This window comes from Chiloscyllium plagiosum, chromosome 11 (genome assembly GCF_004010195.1).
Source record: "Chiloscyllium plagiosum isolate BGI_BamShark_2017 chromosome 11, ASM401019v2, whole genome shotgun sequence".
NCBI lineage: Eukaryota > Metazoa > Chordata > Chondrichthyes > Orectolobiformes > Hemiscylliidae > Chiloscyllium > Chiloscyllium plagiosum.
In genome coordinates, this window is record NC_057720.1 from 53,712,142 (window position 1) to 53,732,957 (window position 20,816).

The 20,816-nt window shown below is 40.7% G+C and overlaps 1 protein-coding gene across 1 annotated transcript in view; it reads left to right on the forward strand.

Moving 5' to 3' along the window:
• Positions 1-1,042: 1,042 nt before the first annotated feature.
• LOC122554398 (cystathionine gamma-lyase-like) overlaps positions 1,043-20,816 on the forward strand; it is a 44,762-nt gene continuing 24,988 nt past the window's right edge. The window contains exons 1-5 of the mRNA XM_043699333.1: positions 1,043-1,393; positions 4,972-5,053; positions 10,405-10,500; positions 12,835-12,944; positions 19,732-19,863. Coding sequence (XP_043555268.1) covers positions 1,217-1,393; positions 4,972-5,053; positions 10,405-10,500; positions 12,835-12,944; positions 19,732-19,863 — 597 coding nt within the window. The 5' untranslated portion in view covers positions 1,043-1,216. The remainder of the gene's footprint in view (positions 1,394-4,971; positions 5,054-10,404; positions 10,501-12,834; positions 12,945-19,731; positions 19,864-20,816) is intronic.

Below are 20,816 nucleotides of genomic sequence, written 5' to 3' on the forward strand. Positions count from 1 at the left end.
AGCCATAGAGATATACAGCAGGGAAACAGACCCTTTGGTCCAACTCATCCATACTGACCAGATATCCTCAATTAATCTAGTCCCAATGCCAGCACTTGGCTCATATCCCTCTAAACCCTGGGCGAAAGTGAGGACTGCCGATGCTGGAGATTAGTGTCAAGATTAGAATGGTGCTGGAAAAGCACAGCAGGTCAGGCAGCATCCGAAGAGTAAGAAAATTGACGTTTCAGGCAGGAGGCCTTCTTCAGGAGCAGGAGAATCAATGTTTTGGGCAGGAGCCCTTCATCAGGAATCTCCCTCTAAACCCTTTCTATTCACATACCCATCTAGATGCCTTTTGAATGTTGTAACTTTACCAGCCCCCACTATTTCCTTTGACAGCTCATTCCATACATGCACCATCCTCTGCATAAAAAAGTTGCCCCTTAGGTCCCTTTTAAATTTTTCCCCTCTCACCTGAAATCTATGCCCTCCAGTTCTGGACTTCCCCGCCCCAGGGAAAAGATCTTGCCAATTTACCCTATCCATGCTCCTTATGATTTTATAAACCTCCATAAGGTCACCCCTCAGCCTCCGAATTTCCAGGGAAAACAGCCCCAGCCGATTCAGTCTCTCCCTCCAGCTCAAACTATTGAGCTATTCCAACTTACACTTCCAGATTCTGAAACTCTCAGAATCTTCAAACTGCTTGGTGAAGGAGAAACAGTTCCTTGATTGTCCTCCTAGGTCCCCAAGATCTTGGTCAGGGTCACTGTGTTTAAATACTGTTTTAACATCCAAAATTATCAAACCAAAACACACACAGGAAGCTTGTGGGCGAATTATAGGTCTGATATACAACCATGTGTTCCCCATTGCTTTGGTCACAAGGTTTAATGAATTTGATAATAATTTGGTTAATTTTTTGTGAAATGGCGATTTTTATGAGATCATTTTATTTGCGTTGACGAACGTGCGTGTTCGATCTGGCCAATAGGAGCAGAGAAAGTATTATATATATAGTAATGAAAAGAGTTTACGGCATTTAAAAGGTTAAGCGATCATTGTTTTACATATTCAGTCACGAGGGGGAAAAGAAAATCCGCCTCCAGCGCTTGCCAATGAACTGAGTGCTATTGGAGGAGGAGATTCGAGTATTTTGAGCTTGACCCTATTGAAAGCGGGTTGTGTATTAATTTCTGGGCAAGGTTGTTGTAACAAAACTGAGCAAAATAAGATGTCTGGCGATTGCAAGAAAGGCGAGTTGGAGAGCGGATTCCAACCACCTTTTGAGCATTTTTCTACCCAGGCGCTTCATGCGGGACAGGATCCCGAACAGTGGACGTCGATGGCAGTGGTGCCTCCAATATCGCTGTCTACTACCTTTAAACAGGCTGCTCCGGGAAAGCATGCAGTAAGTGTGCAATGGCAAGACCGCTTTCGGTTTCCAGTATTAGTCTTGACTATTATGAAGAGGCAAACGCCTCGGACTCCTCTTTAGATTTCATCAACCTAGATTTTATTTGATTCTATTAAAGCGGTTGGGGTTGAGGTGGGAGCAAGGGCACTATTAATATGCTGATAATTGGTCCTATACATGGTCTGTATTTTAAAGATGGCTTACCAGCGAAATTTTGGCGTGTGCTTTAAATATGTTTTACTTTTATTTTAGTATTACAGTGACTCGCTCGTCATTTTGAGACCAAATTCATTTGTTCTGCATATTTGGTGAACGTTTTCTCCTCCCCCCCCCCCCCCCCATGCTATTTGATTTCCAGTTGGGTCAAAAATAAAGCGCTAGAACCGATTGATTTGTATGCGGGTGCTGAAACTGGTGTTAGTGTAGTAAGTCATGTTTCGTAGTTACAAAATTTTACTTTAGTATGAACTACAGATTTCTCAGGCCTTCTGAGTATCAGTTCATGAAGAGATCAGACTGAGTTACTAGGAACTATGGTATTTCCTTACTTGTCCCATTAAAAAGGAAATGAAGCCTAAAAGAAAATTATCTGGTCAAGAATTCCTTTTTTTGTTTTGAGGTGAATCGAATAAAGTATCTTTTCTTCCTTTATCCCTTTTAATGCTTTCTCAGCTTTCAGAAGATGGTTTTAATATCTATTTATTTGAAATTGAAAATGTACTACATAAGACATTGAATTAAGTTTGCAGTATTAGACATCTGAGCTGATACCTAACATTTGTCATTTGATCAGTAAAATTGTATCACATACACAAATCTAGCAATGAATGTTAATGTGGTTTTACTTTTAATGGAGATAAACAGTTAAACAAGTATTTTAGTATGCACCAGTCACAGGTAGACCTATTCAGCTGCATGTACGTTCTTACTGTGAAGACTCTTCATGGGTAGGCATGGTTGTTTTGGCTCTGTTGGTAATGTTAGCTCTTTATCAAAAGCTGCAAGGTCAAACATTGTAGAAGGACACAAAGTACTGATGGAAGTGCTGTTTTGTACAAAGTGGTGCCCTTTTGATGAGACATTGACTTCTAAGTGAGCTGTGTAAATAGGGCTGTTGAAGACTAGGGGGTGGTGTTAGTCTAGACTAATACTCTGTCCTGAGCCAAAATTCTTAAAAACCAGTTTCAAATTGGAAATTTACCAACAGTTCATAACTAGCAAGAATGTTTTAATAATTCTACCCTGTAAAGTTAAGATTAACAATGATTTGTTGACTAACTTAAAGTTTGGAGCTACAAAATGTTCACTTCTAAATGAACAAATGTTCCGAACAGTTTCAGAACACCTGCAAAGAAAACAATTTTTTTTCTCATCGCGTACACGTATTAAACAAACTTTTGTTCCCTGTAACCTTCGCAAATTGCACAACTTGTTACTTTTTAATGTTTTAAGCATGTGTTAGTAAACATTTTTGAAGAAAAAATGTTGCTTTGACTTAAAATTTCAAATCTGCATCAGAATTAATTGCATGCTTATTGAGGTGAGCATTTGTGATTTAATCTTGAAGCTAAATTAATTTGGTTAAAGAAACATAGTTAATTGAACAGTATTTTCTCAAGAAGTTCCATGGGGAAACTTCATTGTGGGGAAAGACTTTTTTTTAAAATATATATTTCTCTGGCTGAGGGCTTGAACAAGGAAAGCACTGACTATTATCAGGACGGTTGGAGTTTTTAAACACAGAATGCTTAATTATAGGAAATTGTTGAAACTACATTTTTTTTGCTCAATAGCTAGCACCATATTTTGAATCAGACAATGTACAAAACCAACCCTCCGCTTTCCTGCATGAGCAGATGGGCTGCTGGCTTCCTGATGTAAGGTTGGGCTCACTTGCTTCCTTCTAACCTCTCCACTGTAAAATTGAACAGGCTAATATGAAGAACAAGCTTTAATTTTGTGATGTGTGAACACATTGTGACCTGTAAAATTGTACCATATGTGTACTGGATACTAAGGTTTGTCTGCATTCAGTGAAAGTATCGTCAGGTTTTTAGAGCAATTAAGTTCATTCAAAAGCCTAATTGTTTTTAAAAACAAGACTTTCTGCCTGTTACATTGATGCCAATAAGATTCATTTAAGCACCTTTTTTAGTGCTAAGTGTATTCTTTATTCCTGTGTTACAATGGGCCAAAAAGCTACTGTGCTTTGTTTTATGATCTAAGTTTCTGTACATCAGGCTGGCCTGATTGCATCTTTTGTAACTTCACCAATTAATTGAATTAATGTTGCTTACTACTCGAACTGTCCATGGGCATAAAACTACTGATGCTGGTGATTTATCCACCTTTATGCATTTCAAGACATCCAACACTTCCTCCTCTGTAATATGGACGTTTTGTAAGATGTCACCATCTATTTCCCTACTTCTAATACTTCCATGTCCTTTTCCACAGTAAATACTGATGGAAAAAGTCGTTTAATATCTGCCGCATCTCCTGTGGCTCCACACAAGCCACCTTGCTGATCTTTGAGGGGCCCTAATTCTCTCCCTGGTTACCTTTTTTGTCCTTGATGGATTTGTAAAAACCCTTTGGATTCTTCTTAGCCCTATTTGCCAAAGCTACCTCGTGTCCCATTTTTTGCCCTCCTGATTTCGCTCTTAAGTATATTCCTACTACCTTTATACTCTTCTAAGGATTCATTCGATCAATCCTGTCTATACCTGACATGCTTCCTTTTTCTTAACCAAACCCTCAATTTAGAAATTTGAGTAAAAGATTGCTTCTCTTAAATAAGGCAATCAGGTATCATGTATTTGGCAAAATTAGTGGTGATATAGAGCTTGTTAAAGCACCCAGAAGGGAAGCTAAACAGATATAGTTGCAGACTTCAACCAGTTAGCTTAGAAGGATAGAATCAGGAGTTCTTGGACATTTTAAAATGAGTGAAGAAATATCAGTTTTTGCTTTTGAGAAGGGGTTCAGAACTGTTCAGTATTCCCAGTTGTGGTCTGAAAAGGCGCTTTGGATTACTATTGCCTTCTGGGATTACCCCAATGTTGAGTAATGTAGACAGATGGCTCTTGAAATTAGTGCAGCTGGCTTCCGTTAATGGAAGGATGTCAATAGTTTAATCTGTCATTGACGACATGAGATTTGTTTGAGCAGTATGTTCTGGAGAATAAAATGGTGACTGTTGATCATTGAGAGAGCAGTGCAGGGTTGGAATAGGGAGGAGAGATTAACCAGGCAAACTTTGAGATGGTGTCTGGGAGATGGCAAAGCACCTTGTGACACGTTGGCACATAGAGTTATTTTTAGACTTCTAAGTGAGAAGGGACAGTATTGGTCATGGGAGCGAAATGGTTCTCCAGCAACCCAAGGATAATGGCTAACAATGGGTGAATGCTGCACTTAGACTGAAACTGTAGGCATTTGAGAAACTCCTGTTGGTTTTGTTCCCTTTTTAACTGCACATGGCAGAGGATTTGTTTTGTTTCATCTGCAAAGTTTTTTTTTGTGTGGATCTATTATGTTGCTAAAGTGTCTGTTACTGGATTTTTCTGCAGGGCTTTGAATACAGCCGCAGTGGCAATCCTACACGGAATTGTTTGGAGAAAGCTGTTGCAGCAGTTGATGGAGCAAAATACTGTAAGCTACACAATACCTGATATTTTGAATTGTTTTGTGGGAGGAGTAGCATGTTTTTTGGATATAAGGGCTCTTTTTGTCTCTAGACAAAAATATCTCCAGTGTTGGAGAAATGCACAAGTTTCTTTGTCAATGTCAAATACTAGGGTGTGGGTGAAATTGGGCATGGTGAGACTCATTTTCAAAAATGCTGAAATGTGCATCAAATGTCACTGGTAAATGAATTAAGATGTACATGAGCGGCATGCAGAAAAGGAGGTCATAGCATTGCCATAAGCACTGTCATTTTGGAGTTAATGCCATTTCTTTAACCTCTCTGAGCATGCATGAAAGGCTCTGTGTATATACCACCAGTACTATATAAAAGGAACAAAAGCTGTTCAGATTGGTTGTTAATTGAGGAGCCTCAATTATCTGAATATCAATTTTCCAAAGGAGATCTCGAGGTTCTGATAGAAACATTACATGAAAGAGCTGTTTCAACCCTGATTGCGTGTTTTGTTTACATCGATTTAAAAACTATATTTTCGGGGTGGTGCAGTGGTTAGCACTGCTGCCTCACAGCACCAGAGTCACAGGTTCAATTCCAGCCTCTGGTGACTCTGGAGTTTGCACGTCCTCCCTGTATCTCCGTGGGTTTCCTCTAGGTCCTCAGGTTTCCTCCCACAGTCCAAAGATGTGCTAAACTGTCCATAGTGTTAGATGCATTAGTGAGAGGGAAGTGGGTCTGGGTGGGTTACTCTTCAGAGGGTTGAAGGCCCTGTTTTCCACACTGGGGAATCTACAGTCCTGGATGTAGATGAGAGCCCAGGCACTGTCTCCAAATACTGACCACTTGCCCCCTCGCTCCCTCTCCCCACACTTTCCCTGGACTTCTACGTAAGGATGAATCCGAAAGCCCATTTCCACAGAGATTCTCTAACGCTGTCCCGTACAGGCAGAGATGGAACTTGTCAAAATGTTGCATTTAAAGTTGTGTATGTGCGCTATTTGGAGACTTACCCTAGAAATGTAGCAGCAGTCTTACTGTTGGTGTCCAGTCTGGCTTCCCCGGGAGAGGGCTGGCTGAGGGCGGGGCTGCAGACAAGGGTCGTACAGTGGGTGGGTGGGGGGATTGGGGACAGGATCAGAGCAGCTGGGGATGGTATTGGATGGGATCGGGGTGGGTGGGGGCTCATATGCGCTGTGCTACTGCCTTGCCTCCTGGACAGGGAGCAGACTTGATAGAAAACTTCCAAGCCCCAGAGGAGAGGCAATGAATTAATTAACCAAATCAATTATTTGAATGAAATAGTGCCTGCCCATCTCGTTTGGATAACTGAGGTTCCTTATATTTCCTTGTTGCTGGAGAGGATAGATGCTAAAAGGTGGCTTCCTCTGGCTGGCAAGTCTAAAATCAATATCACCGCCTCCAGATAAGAGTTGGACCATTTTAGAAATGAGAAATTACTTCACTCAGATAGGTTGGGAAAATTTTTTAGTGAGTCTTGGAAGTCTGTGGATACTATCTTTGATCTTGAGGGCAAAAGTACTTTTTAAATTCTTGGCAAATTGCAAAGGCAGTGTGTAGAGTTGTTTAGAGATTCAGGCATGATCTTAGTTGTGCCACAAAAAAGCCAGAAAAGAAACTGAACACTGGTTTATTTTCAGAACAGTAGAATTGAAAAGTGGACAAGTTGTGCTAAACTGATATCAAACCTTGGTTAGACCATACCTAAAACTTTATGTACGTGGTTCTGGTAACAGGATTATAAAAGAATGTTGAGGTGCATGAGTGGCTGAAGAAAAGCATGTCTGGATAATACCAGAAATGCACAGATATGGCAGTAAATGATTAGGTTTCTTTTTGAAAAAAGGCTGGGGATGTCCTTGAGGTTTTTCAAATTTTGTCAAGAGTGGTGCTGGAGCAAAATAAATGATTTGGGCAAAAGCCCTTCAGCCCTTTCCTGATGTAGGGCTTTTGCTCGAAACATTGTTATTTTTTTTCCCCTGCTCCTCTGATGCTGCCTGACTTGCTGAGCCCTTCCAGCACCCCACACAACTCTAATTTCCAGCATTTACAGTACTCTCTTTCTTTCCTTCCCCTCTTTAAAATGTTAAGGTTTTGTTAGTGGATAGTGACTCAGCTTAATTTTTGTGTTGATGTGTAGCAAGAGAATTCCAGCATTAAATAGTCACTAAGAAATCCAAATGGATATTCAGAAGAAACTTATTTTCTCTAAACTGGGTGATAACATGGAACCCTACCACAAGGTATAATTGAAAAATGTTGCACTCAACTATTCCCCCCCTCCATGCACTCAAGATAAAGCTTGCCAAGGTGGAAACCCATTAGGCAAATTACTGACATGGGCAGGAAATTGGTTGTGTGGCAGTAAACTGAGTTGGAATAATTAAGTCACTAATTGGCAGCACATAACTAGTATCCTGCAGGGATCCGTGTTCGAGTCTTTATTCACAATATTCATTATTTATGATAATGATATTAAAAAGTCAGGTTGAGGGCAGAGCGATGGACATGATTTGTGGACTTCAGTAAGGTGCTCGACCTGGTTCCCCATTGGAGACTGGTTAGCAAGGTTAGATCTCACTGAATACAGAGAACTATCCATTTGTATACAGAACTGGCTCAAGGGTAGCAGACAGGACGGTGGAGGGGGTTGTTTTTCAGACTGTAACAAGTGGTGTGCCACAAGGATCAGTGCTGGCTCCACTACTTTGTTGTTTTATATAAATGATTTGGACATTAACATAGGAGGTACAGTTGGTAAGTTTGCAGATGACACCAAAATTGGAGTTCTAGTGAACAGTGAAGAGGGTTACCTCAGATTACAACAGGATCTGGACCAGATAAGCCAATGGGCTGAGAAGTGGCAGATGGAGTTTAATTCAGATAAATGAGGTGCTGCACTTTGGGAAAGCAAATCTTAACAGGACTTACACACTTAATGGTGAGGTCTTGGACTGTTGCTGAACAAAAGAGAGTGCAGATTCATTGTTCCTTGGAAGTGGAGTCGCAGATAGATAGGATAGTGAAAAAGGTGTTTGGTATGCTTTCCTTGGTCAGCGTATTGAGTATAGGAGTTGGGCGGTCATGTTACGGCTGTACAGGACAATGGTTAGGCCACTGATGGCATATTGCGTGCAATTCTGGTCGACTTCCTATTGGAGAGATGTTGTGAAACTTGAAAGGGTTCAGAAAAGATTTACAAGGACGTTGCCAGGGTTGGAGGCTTTGAGTTATAGGGAGAAGCTGAATAGGCTGGGGCTGTTTGTCCCTGGAGTGTCAGAGGCTGAAGGGTGACCATAGAGGCTTATAAAATTATGGGGCATGGATAGGATAAATAGACAGTCTCTCTTCCCTGGGGTGGTGGAGTTCTGAACTCGAGGGCATAGGTTTAGGGTGAGAGGGGAAAGATAAGAGACCTAAGGGGCAACTTTTTCATGCAGAGGGTGGTGCATGTATGGAATGAGCTGCCAGAGGAAGTGGTGGAGGCTGGTACGATTGCAATATTTAAAAGCCATCTTGATAGGTATATGAATAGGAAGGGTTTGGAGGGATATGGCATGTGGGGTGAGATTGGTTGCAAAAACTGGTTGGCATGGACAAGTTGGAACGAAGGGTTTCTGTGCTGTACATGTGACTAAGTGGCCAAAGTTGCTGACAAGCCAAAATTGGACAGTGGTGGTGATAGCATCAAATTCTAACAGGATATTGATTAGTTGAATGGGCAAATCTGTGGCTGGTGAATTTTAATGAGTATGAGGCCCTCCATTTCGGACTGATAGTTAATGTAATTGCAGTCTTCAGGATACAGGTAGTTTTGGCATAACATGTTTTGGCTGCGTTTTGGTTATGTTGCTGAAGAATTGGGAATGGGATTTTTGAGAATGCTTACCTCCATTGGCAATAGTGCAATTCCAGCAGGGATCAGTTTGTGCGCTTCATTTTGTGTTTGCGCCAGTCTTTGTGGTGTTCTGCACATGTGCTGATGTCAGTCCTGACAAACAGCTTTCTGTGAGAGGTAGTGCACAGAGCAGCTTTCTTACATTTTTTTTTTTTAAATGTACTGTTAAACTTTCTGTTACTAAATAGGATTTCAACCTTCTTTATGGTGCGCTATGCTTTGTGATAGATGTTTGGGTGATTCTTTTTGAGCAATTGAGTAGTTTTCTTGCTGGTCTGTTTATGTAGGTGTTTACTGTACCTTTTTTGTGTGAAAACTGGCAAGGGCTTAACAAAGCATTGTGCTGAAAAAAATTTTAAAATGTAGCACTTGGCTGTGAAACAAATAGCTGAGCTGTTGCTATAATACATAATTCAAATTTGACCAATCAAATCCAATCTAACTTTATTTGTTTGTCATCAAACCAATGTTTTGGCATATAAAATCAGGCATTTTGAACAGAACCAGTGGCAAAGAGCACCAACAAACACAGACTGCCCACAAAATCACATGAAATGTAACTGTTCACATTAAATCTGTGCAGCAGAAGACTGAAGACAAGACCCAGGGAAAAAAATATCGAAGAATTGATACAGCTGACTGGTTTTAAAATTTTGAAACTTTTAGTAAAACTTCATGGGGTGGAGACGGGGTCATCATTTGGGGGTTTATCCAATCATCAGTATAGTGTTGTAGAGGGGGAGGCAGCTAAATTGATCAGACAAAGGAGGTGGATAGTTGTTTGTTTCATCTTTTTCTTGGCGTTAAAGAATAAATTGTTAATGGGATTTGGTAGTTCTTTGTCACTCATACTTTTACAGAGTATGAGGTGAGCTTTTGTCTGGTTTAAATTAGTGGAAGGGTTTACTCCGTGTCATAATGTGTCCCTCGCCCAATTTTCCCATACACCCCATTATCTATATTAAGCAATTTTCTAGTAAGTGAGGTCTCCCTGGAACTGTGCTACAATGTTGTAGAAGAACTACCTGTATTAACATGATAAGCAAGTTAAATAAAGATGAACTCTTTCAGTAATTGAAGATTGTAGAACTCCTCCTCAAATGGCAGTCGATGCCAAATCAATTTGTTAGATTTTAAATGTGTTTTTATTAAACACAGGATATTGGCACAAAGCAAGTGTATGGAGTTAGGTCACGGATCCATCATGATCTTACTGAGTGGTGGAGCAGGATTAAGGGCCTGAATGGCCTACTCTTGTGCCTATGTCCATTTGAATAAAGGGTTATGATGACTTAAGGAAAGATGGGAACTTTGAGAAAAGCATAAATTAGGCTAAATACCCTATTTCTGTGCTGTGTATACTATGCAGTCAAGTATAAAAGTATTTGACTGTCCTATCTGGAATTTTTTTAATATATTATGTCTTTACTTTTCTTTTTGCAGGTTTAGCATTTGCATCTGGTCTGGCAACTACAATGACAATTGCACACTTGTTGAAGTCTGGTGATAACATTATTTGTATGAATGATGTATATGGAGGTATAGTTTTGATTTGATTTTTCAAAGTTTAACTATTTTTTGATTTGATCAGTATGTGTTCCTGACTTTCATTTTAATATTAATCTGAGCATAAGTGCAGTGGCAGTGTCTGCCAGGTAGATGCTGACTGAGCAGGAAGAATAGCAGCTATGTGTGGGGTCTGGAGGAACAGGAAAGGTTTTCTGCATTCCATTTTAAAACTATGTCATGCCTCTATGTAAAACCCCTGTACCCACGTCTATAAGACTGATACCATTAACTTTAACCGCTGTCACAAACTTCCTATACCCCATTCCCCTCGCTGGCTACCTGATTGGTTATAGAAATTGTTAATTTATAATCTCCCAGCCTTGTGATCCTGCTATGTTGAATACTATATCTACTCTATCACCAAGATTGCTTATTTTTCACTTGTCATTGACCATTTCAATCTTTGCTTTTGTCACCATCAAAAATGACAATTCCAATCTTCACTTCTAAAATTCATTCATCTTAAACTTTGAGCAAGACTTGGAATATGATAGAGATATTTGTTTCTGTTTTTGCTGATGTACACTGGTTTTAACTGCTTCAATTGTCAAATTCCTATCCTAATTTTAATTCTTTTCCTGCCTTTTTTTATCCAGTCTTATTTCTATACCACCTCTTTCACTCAGCTTTTTAAAAAAGTGCTCTTTGACTTGAACTTTCTATTCTCTTGGGCAACTATGGGAGAAACCACATTATTTGGAACCACCTTGAGCAGCCTCTGATTCATTCTATGACACTTCAAGTATTGTGTTTAATTCTAGTCACCACGTTACAGCAAGGATGTAGAGGCTTTGGAGAGGAAGCAGAAGAGGCTCACCAGGATTAGTGGATATGAACTAAAAGGCTCATCTAGTTGTATTCATTTGGAGTGGCAGAGGCTGAGGGGAATTTATAGAATCTGTATAATTGAGATGTGTAGTTAGGTTTGATGGTCAGAATCTTTTTACCAAAGTTGAAGCGTCTAATATGAAGGGCTGTACATTTACGTTGAGAGGAGGCAAAATCACAGGAGATATGAGGAACAAGTTTTTAAACACTGGAATGCCCTGCCAGGAGTGTGGAGGAGGCAGATACGATGGGGGTGTTTAAGGGATCTCTTGATAAGAAGATGAACATGCAAGGAATTAAGGGATAATGGACCAAGGGTGGGCAGAAGGGATTAGTTTAATTTGGTATCATGTTCAGTAAAACATCTTTTCACTACATTAATCCTCATTCCCCTTCTCTTCTTTCCTCTTGCTTCCTTTATCAATTTGTAGCTTCTCTCTTGATTTGAGACCTCTTCTTCATGCTCAGTTTATTTTTCACTCAACTCCTGATTTCTTAAATTCTGGTTTTCCGTGCAGGCTCACTAGCCTTTTTTTTTTCCTTGCGTAGCAGCACTTCCATTTCATCGACCATTGTCTTGAGTTACTGGTCTACTTTTAATTCACTCTATCCCTTCTTGCAAATTTTTTTGTTAGACTTTTTTGACATATTAAGTTATCCATAAGTTAGCATTTTGTCTTGTTATACATCAGGAAAATCCAAACCTCGTTTTGGTTCATGCAATACTTCCAGCTGTAGACAACTAGTCAGACTCGAACCAGATGGCATGAAATCTGTGTTCTAACTGATCCAGGAAGCCATATTCAATCCTACATTCAGTCACCAGGGCATCATGTTACCTTGTCTCAATTAGATTTGAAATGGTATGAATGTTCATAAAGTGTATACTACTTTAAGTAAATAAAGTGTAAATGAAATTACTGTGTATTTGGATTAGAACTCTTCTAGGTAATTTGTGCACCATAAGGAGTGCCACTAACTGCATTGAATAGGATATGATGCAAATTAAGTACTGCATGTTTGGGCCAAAGGTTCCCAGTTTTACAGCATATGGGGCATAGTTTAATTAGCAGAAAGGAGGGTATCATAAGTTTTGGTAGTGTTAAATTTGTTTTGTTAACAAATGATTTTCAACCTTAATTTAGGCTTTGCTACACTTTGTGGTAGACTGTGTGGAGGAGTACTGGTTTGATGTAGGGTGCTTTGCAAGGTGGAGGGAAATCTAAACTGGTATTGATCTAGGCTGTTTGCATTTACGTCAGTTAATATCTTCCTAGACATTTACAACTTGTGACCAATGTGGCATAAGACAGCACAGGATTTCCCCTCGAAAGTGGGGGAAAATGTGGCTGATCTTTTTCATTGGTGAGGTTCTTTGGAAACCACAGCTTGTTTCCTTGTCACCAATGTAATGGAAAGACTTTCTAAAATTGATTCAAAACAGTACATTCTGTAGAAATGCATTTTGTACTTTAGGTACAAACCGATACTTCCGCAGAGTTGCATCTGAAATGGGCTTGGAAGTCTCTTTTATTGACTGCACATCATTGGAATGTCTGGATGCAGCTATTAAGCCAAACACAAAGGTAAGATTGTGTTGGGGAAATCTTTTTAATTTTGGTACAGTGGTGGTACCTTTAATAAATTGCAACCATCTGCTGCCTCCTCCTCTCTTTTCTCCCTTCCAACCCCCCCCCCCTTTCAAAATAGGTCTGAGTGATGCACAGTGAAATCATTATGGGCCTATCTAAATATGATTCAAGCTGGAACAGTAGTAGGAGACTAAGAACGTTGTGGAGTGCTGAATGTTGAGGAATTTGCAGGCAGAGAACCTGAGAAAGAGGAAATGAAAGCAGACAGCTTAGGGAGGAGCTACATTTCAAAAAACTTTCATTCCCACATTTTTTGCTTAAGCAAATTTTAGTACAGTTGCAGTCAAAATCCATCCTGACTAACCAAGAACCACTAGTTGAATTACTTAGGAGGCAGTAACATTTTATGTATGTCCTCCTGGTCATAAGCAGGATTGAAGGGAGGCAATAGTCAGAATTAAAACCGGAGGCTGTGATGGATAACATTTCATATAGATGAGGAAGCTGGTAATATCAACTGACCTGTCCAGATTTGAGGACTGATGTAATGAGCACATGAAGTCAAAAAGCTAGAGTAAAATATCAGAATGCACTGATGGCAGGAATTGGAGGAATAAAGGTCTGGGTAATGCAGGTGCAATGGACTAGGCCAGACCACTCAAAACATTCTTAAGCAGGCAGCCTAGACCATAACTTTGCAATTTGATTTGGTGTGTGTACAGTGAAAATTTCACAGTATGTTTGTTAGGTTGACTACCAGGTTTTAAAGCAGGCAAATTGTTTCACAATTACACAATGAAACAGAACAGAATAAAGAACCCCTATGGAAATCAGTCTATCCAAGCTGGACTTAATTATGCTGTTCCAAATATACATTCCCAATAAGCAACTCCTTTTTAAATAAAAGCAGTAAAATTGGAACAAATGCTCACACTTCAAAGTTAAAAGGACAGAAGGGGGAGAGAGTATTTAGCAGCCTGTTTCCACACAGCCAAACTCCTAACTAGGTCGGGGCAGTAGAGAGCTGACCATGCCATCATTATACGGGTCACTTCTAAAACATGACCACTTTGGCATGAAGTCCCATCTGCTTCACATATGAACGAAAGGCCTCTCCAAATCCTCTTTCATCTCTGTACCAAACTAGTCACCTCTGAGCCAGGAGGGTTTTATGACCCCCCCTCAACAAAATCGAGGATACAGTATCCTTGAGAAAAGGAACAGCTGTTAAGAAAAAAAGAGGGACCGTTTTGTGACAAATGGAGTAGAAAGTGGGTGGCATGGTGGCACAGTGGTTAGCACTGCTGCCTCACAGCACCAGAGACCCGGGTTCAATTCCCGCCTCGGCGACTGTCTGTGTGGAGTTTGCACGTTCTCCCTGTGTCTGCGTGGGTTTCTTCCGGGTGCTCAGGTTTCCTCCCACAGTCCAAAAATGTGCAGGGTCATGCTAAATTGCCCATAGTTAGGTGCAGGGATAATTGCAGGAGAATGGGTCTGGATGGATGCACTTCAGCGGGTCACCGTGGACTTGTTGGGCCGAAGGGCCTGTTTCCACACTAAGTAATCTAATCTTTAAAAAAAGTGATGGAGTTGTTGGAGATTATCAAGATCCAGAGGAGGTGAAAAGCTGTACTTCTGTTCCTAGAAATTTAGTGGGGGAGGAGGATTTTTTCTTTATAAAATGAGTTTGGACAACAAAACACACCAACTGATAATAGTTTAGTCCCATCTAGAACCTGTCTTCCTTTCTGGAGCCAAACTTGAGATCTAGTACTCTATATGAAGGAGGGGAAGCAAGGAATTGTTGAGGTGGGGGTGTTCTTGATTGTTAAAAGATTCATTTTTAATATTTACTATTATATCATCTGACCTGACTTTTGGCATGGGATCTAACTCTGATTTGAAGCTGCTGTCAATGCACAAGCCAGAAGGCTGGGCACTCTCCCTGTGCTGCATTGCTGGTCAAGGTATAATCTGAAGCTCACATCTGTCCGATTCCAGATCCACAAGTTGGAGCTGCTGACCAATACCACCACCTCCCCAGCAAAGATTACTGGGCTAATAGTTCAGCCGCAACATGAGAAAATATGTGCAGAACATTGAGGTTTTTATGGTACGGATGAGCTACCAGAGTTTAGTAGTACAATCAGAGTCAGAGACGTACAGCAAGGAAACCAACCCTTTGGTCCATGCCGACCAGTTATCCCAACCCAATCTTGTCCCACTTGCCAGCACCCGACCCACATCCCTCCATACCCTTCCTATTGGTATACCCATCCAGATGCTTTAAACGTTGCAATTGTACCAGTCTCCACCACATCCTCTGGCAGTTCATTCCATACATGTACCACCCTCTGTGTGAAAAGGTTGCCCCTTAGGTCTCTTTTATATCTTTCTCCTCTTGCCCTAAACCTATGCCCTCTAGTTCTGGACTCCCCGACCCCAGGGAAAAGACTGTCTATTTATCCTATCCATGCCCCTCATGATTTTGTAAACCTCTGTAAGGTCACCTCTCAGCCTCTGACTCTCCAGGGAAAACTGCCCCAGCCTCTCCCTACAGCACAAATCCTCCAACCCTGGCAACATCCTTATAAATCTTTTCTGAGCCCTTTCAAGTTTCACAACATCTTTCCAATAGGAAGGAGACCAGAATTGCACACAATATTCCAACAGTGGCCTAACCAATGTCCTGTACAGCCACAACATGACCTCCCAACCCCTGTACTCCATACTCTGACCAAGGAAAGCATACCAAAAACCGCTTTCACTATCCTATCTACCTGCCACTCCACTTGCAAGGAGCTATGAACCTGCACTCCAATCTTTGTTCAGCAACGCTCCCTCAGACCTTACCATTAAGTGTATAAGTCCTGCTAAGATTTGCTTTCCCAAAATGCAGCACCCCTCATTTATCTAAATTAAACTCCATCTGCCACTTCTTAGCCCATTGGCCCTTCTGCTCAAGATCCTGTTGTGATCTGAGGCAACCTCCTTCACGGTCTACTAACCTCCAATTTTGGTGTCATCTGCAAACTTATTAACTACCTCTTATACTCTCATCCAAATCATTTATGTAAATGACAAAAAAGGACTCAGCACCGATCCTTGTGGCACTCCACTGGTCACAGGCCTCCAGTCTGAAAAACAACCCACCACCACCACCTGTCTTCTACCTTTTGAGCCAGTTCTGTATCCAAATGGCTAGTTCTTCCTGTATTCTGAGATCTAACCTTGCTAAGCAGTCTCCCATGGAACACCTTGTCGAATGCCTTACTGAAGTCCATATAGATCACATCTACTGCTCTGCCCTCATCAATCTTTGTTGCTACTTCAAAAAACTGAATCAAGTTTGAGACATGATTTCCCACATACAAAGCCATGTTGACTATCCCTAATCAGTCCTTGCCTTTCCAAATAAATGTACATCCTGTCCCTCAGGATTCCCTCCAGCAACTTGCCCACTGCCTAACATCAGGCTCACTGGTCTATAGTTCCCTGGCTTGTCCTTATCACCCTTCTTAAACAGTGGCACCGTGTTAACCAACCTCCAGTCTTCTGGCACCACACCTGTGACTATCAATGATACAAATATCTCCGCAAGAGGCCCAGCAATCACTTCTCTAGCTTCCCACAGAGTTCTCAGGTACACCTGATCAGATCCTGTGGATTTAACTACCTTTAACAGCTTCAAGACATCCAGCACCACCACCTCTATAATATGGACATTTTGTAAGATGTCACAATCTATTTCTCTACATTCTATATCTTCCATGTCCTTTTCCACAGTAAATACTGATGCAAAATAATCGTTTAGTATCTGCTGCATTTTCTATGGCTCCATGATTATCATAATGGTGCAGGCTCGAAGGGCAGAATGGCCTACTCCTGCACCTATTGTCACACAAAGGCTGCCTTGCTGATCTTTGAGGGATCCCTATTCCCTCCCTAGTTTCCCTTGTCCTTAATATATTTGTAAAAACCCTTTGGATTCTTAATTCTATTTGCCAAAGCTATTTAATGTCCCTTTTTTGCCCTCCTGATTTCCCTTTTAAATATGCTCCTACTGCCTTTATACTCTTCTAACGATTAACTCAATCTATCCTGTCTAAACCTTAGCATATGCTTCCTTCTTTTTCTTAACCAAATCCTCAATTTCTTTAGTCATCCAGCCTTCCCTATACCTACCAGCCTTTTCTTTTCACCCTAACAGGAATATATTTTCTCTGGATTCTTGTTATCTCATTCCTGAAGGCTTCCCATTTTCCTGCCGTCCCTTTACCTGCGAACATTTGCCCCCAATCAGCTTTTGAATGTTCTTGCCTAATACTGTCAAAATTGGCCTTCCTCCAATTTAGAATTTCAACTTTTAGATCTGGTCTATCCTTTTACATCACTATTTATATCTAATGGAATTATGATCACCTTGCCTCAAAGTGCTCCCCCACTGACACCTGTTACCTGCCCTGCCTTTATTTTCCAAGAGTAGGTCATGTTTTGCACCTTCGCTAGTAGTACATCCACATACTGAATCAGATTCCTCTGCACCTAAACCTTTAACACTATGGCAGTCCCAGTCTGTTTGGAAAGTAAAATCCCCTACCATAACCACCCCATTATTTTTAGATAGCTGAGATCCCCTTACAAATGTTTCTGAATTTCCCTCTGACTATTAGAGGGTCTATAATACAATCCCAATAAGGTGATCATCCCTTTCTTATTTCTCAGTCCCACCCAAATAACTTACCTGGATGTATTTTGGGAATATCCTTCCTCAGTACAGCTGTAATGCTATCCCTTATCAAAATGCCACATCCTCCTCTCTTGCCTCTTTCTTTTCTTCCTGTAGCATTTGTGTCCTGGAACATTAAGCTGCCAGTCCTGCCCATCCCTGAGCCATGTTTCTGTAATTGCTATGATATCCCAGTCCCATGTTCCTGACCATGCCCTGAGTTCATCTGCTTTCCCTGTTAGGCCCCTTGCATTGAAATAAATGCAGTTTAATTTGTTAGTCCTACCTTGTCCCTGACTGTTTGATTCACTTCTGTTCTCAACTGTACTAGTCTCAGATTGACCTCTTTCCTCACTATCTCCCTGGGTCCAACTTCCACCACATTTTTACTAGTTTAAATCCTCCCAAGCAGTTCTAGCAAACTTCCCTGCCAGTATATTAGTCCCGTTCCAATTTAGGTGCAATCCGTCCTCCTTGTACAGGGTCACTTCTACCCCAAGAGATTCCAATGATCCAGAAATGTGAATCCTTCTTCCATACACCAGCTCCTCAGCTATTACTGTCCTCACTAGCTCGTGGCACTGGGAGTAATCTAGATATTACTACACTTGGACCTCCTTTTTTAAATTCCTGCCTAACACTCTGTAATCTCCCTTCAGAATCTTGACCTTTTCCCTTCCTATGTCATTGGTTCCAATGTGGGCAATGACCTCTGGCCCCTCTTCCCCCATGAGAACATTCTGCACCCTCTGAGACATCCTGATCCTGGCACCAGGGAAGCAACACCATTCTGATTTTTTCACTGCTGGCCACAAACGCCTGTCTGTACCCCTGATTAGTGTCCCCTAACACAGTTGATCTCTTGGAACTTGATGTACCCGTAGTTGCATTAGAGCCAGACTCAATACCAGAATCGTGGATGTTCGTGCTACGTTCCCCTGAGAATCCATCACCCCCTACATTTTCCAAAAACAGCACGAAGTGGAAATGGAGTGTCAAAGTTCTGCAAGAGCACTGCGATTTCCGTTTTATAGCATTAGGGGCATAGTTTGTGAAGTGGACAGAAAGATGTGTTGCTGAAGTTTGGTAGTGTTAAATTGGATCTTTAGAGTTTGAATGATTTCTGATGTGAACACTTTGAACTGTTGAATATTGTTCAGACCTTTGGTTGGGGAGAATAGTTACTAAGGTTGTATGTTTAGTTGTGAGAACTCAATCTGCTGCTCTCAGAAATGCACTAGTAATACCTGAAGTGAACAGCTTGTATTTCCAGTTGGAGAACTGGAGGGGAGTGCTGTATGTTACTCTGTCGTAATATTTGAGTTCCAATTTAATAGGTTGTGGGATCTGCTGATTCTGAATTGGAAAACCATGATTGATAAGGAGTCACTGACTTGGAAACAAAAAGGAAAGGATAAGGCTGAAAGTGAGAAGCCAGAGAAGGGTCCATTATTTTCAGAATGGACTTTACTGATTCATGCTAGTGGTTGCTAATTTGTGGAGTGGGGAAGGAGTTCCACTGAATTCACAGGTGTGATCAAAATATTTTGCTGATGTTTCCTTTTAATAAACTGTACCCTGTAGTGACCAGCCTTTGACAGTTCTGAAGTAAGAAATCCAGGATATTGCAACTGGAGGGAGGATTAGGTCATTTATTGTTTCCAATATGCACAAGTCAAAACTGGAGACTTTTTGCACGTTGAACTGAAGAGAATATAGGGGTAAATGAAATGTACTGTTGAGAATTTGCTTCTGGAAGAACACTGGGCTGATGAGCCATGATAGTTCCACATGTGTCACTGTCTTCAATATATTCTTGGCAAAGACTGATTCCAGAAGTATCCCTAGCTAGTGATGAAATATCAAAATGGGACTGAGCTGACTATGATCAGTTAGGTAAACTGTCTCTTCCCTCACTCACTCATACTTACTTACAGGAAGATCCATTAAACTGTGCAAGATCCATTTTTGGTCTTGATCCTAGCCTTTGAGATGCCAATAGCTTGTGTGCTTCATTTGGAGGAACCTTTAACTCATAATTTCTCTTCACAGCTTGTCTGGATTGAGACTCCTACTAACCCGATGATGAGTGTCCTTGATATCAAGGGTTGTGCAGAAACTGTACACAAACATGGAGATATCATTCTGGTGGTGGATAACACTTTCATGTCAGCTTATTTCCAGGTAATCTTGATGGTCTGCACATATCCAGATTGAATAAAGTTAACTTTTGAATGCAGTTTCAAATATTTAATGAGTTCATTCATCACTTTTCTCTTTTCACTCATTTCTTGAGTCTAATTGTATTGGGTTCAGTAAAATTGCCATGACAGCTGCAGCGTAATGTGCTATGTTGCAACTGAAGAATGTAATATTCATATTTTATACTATCTGAATTGAACCAATAAAGTTGAATTATTCTACTGGGGCAGAATTTGTTGCACTGTTACTCAATACATAGTTGAAATGTGCAGCTTCATTTGTAATGTTTTCCCATAAATAATTCCAGATCCAAATCTGAGATGGTGGGTTTCTTTTTTTACTGGCAGAACATAAGAGCACTGAACTGTAGCTGTTCGTCTCTATTATTTGATGGCTGATCTTTTGCCTCGATTCTTGTACTCTCCTGTTTGTTCTATATGGGTTCTTTAAATGAGTGATAATGGCATTTCAGCAATCTATCTTTTTTGGTTTTTTGGTAGTAAAACTAGTACCAGTCTGATGGACCGTCAAAAAGATTGAGTGAAGGCAGCTTATGACTTGGTCTCTTGCTGTTAAAATTATTTGCACTCTGGAACAAATATACAAAATTAGTTGTACATCTAGGGGTAAAAGTTGGATGCAAGAATGTAACAAAATTGAGATACTCTAACAACTAATTTCAGAGTCTGAGATCCTCAAGTATCATCTACAAAATGTGGAAGTTTAGAATCATACATGAGTATGAACATCACAAAGAAATTAATAGCAGGTAGAATAAATACACTAGCATAAATTGGAGTGCTGATTTTGATGTAGATCTGTTTGTCTTTTTTATTCACTGAAAAGATAAAGGCCAGGCGAGCATTTATTGCCCATCTCTAATTGCCCAGAAGGCAGGTCCGAATCAACCATGTTGCAGTGGGTGTGGAGTCACA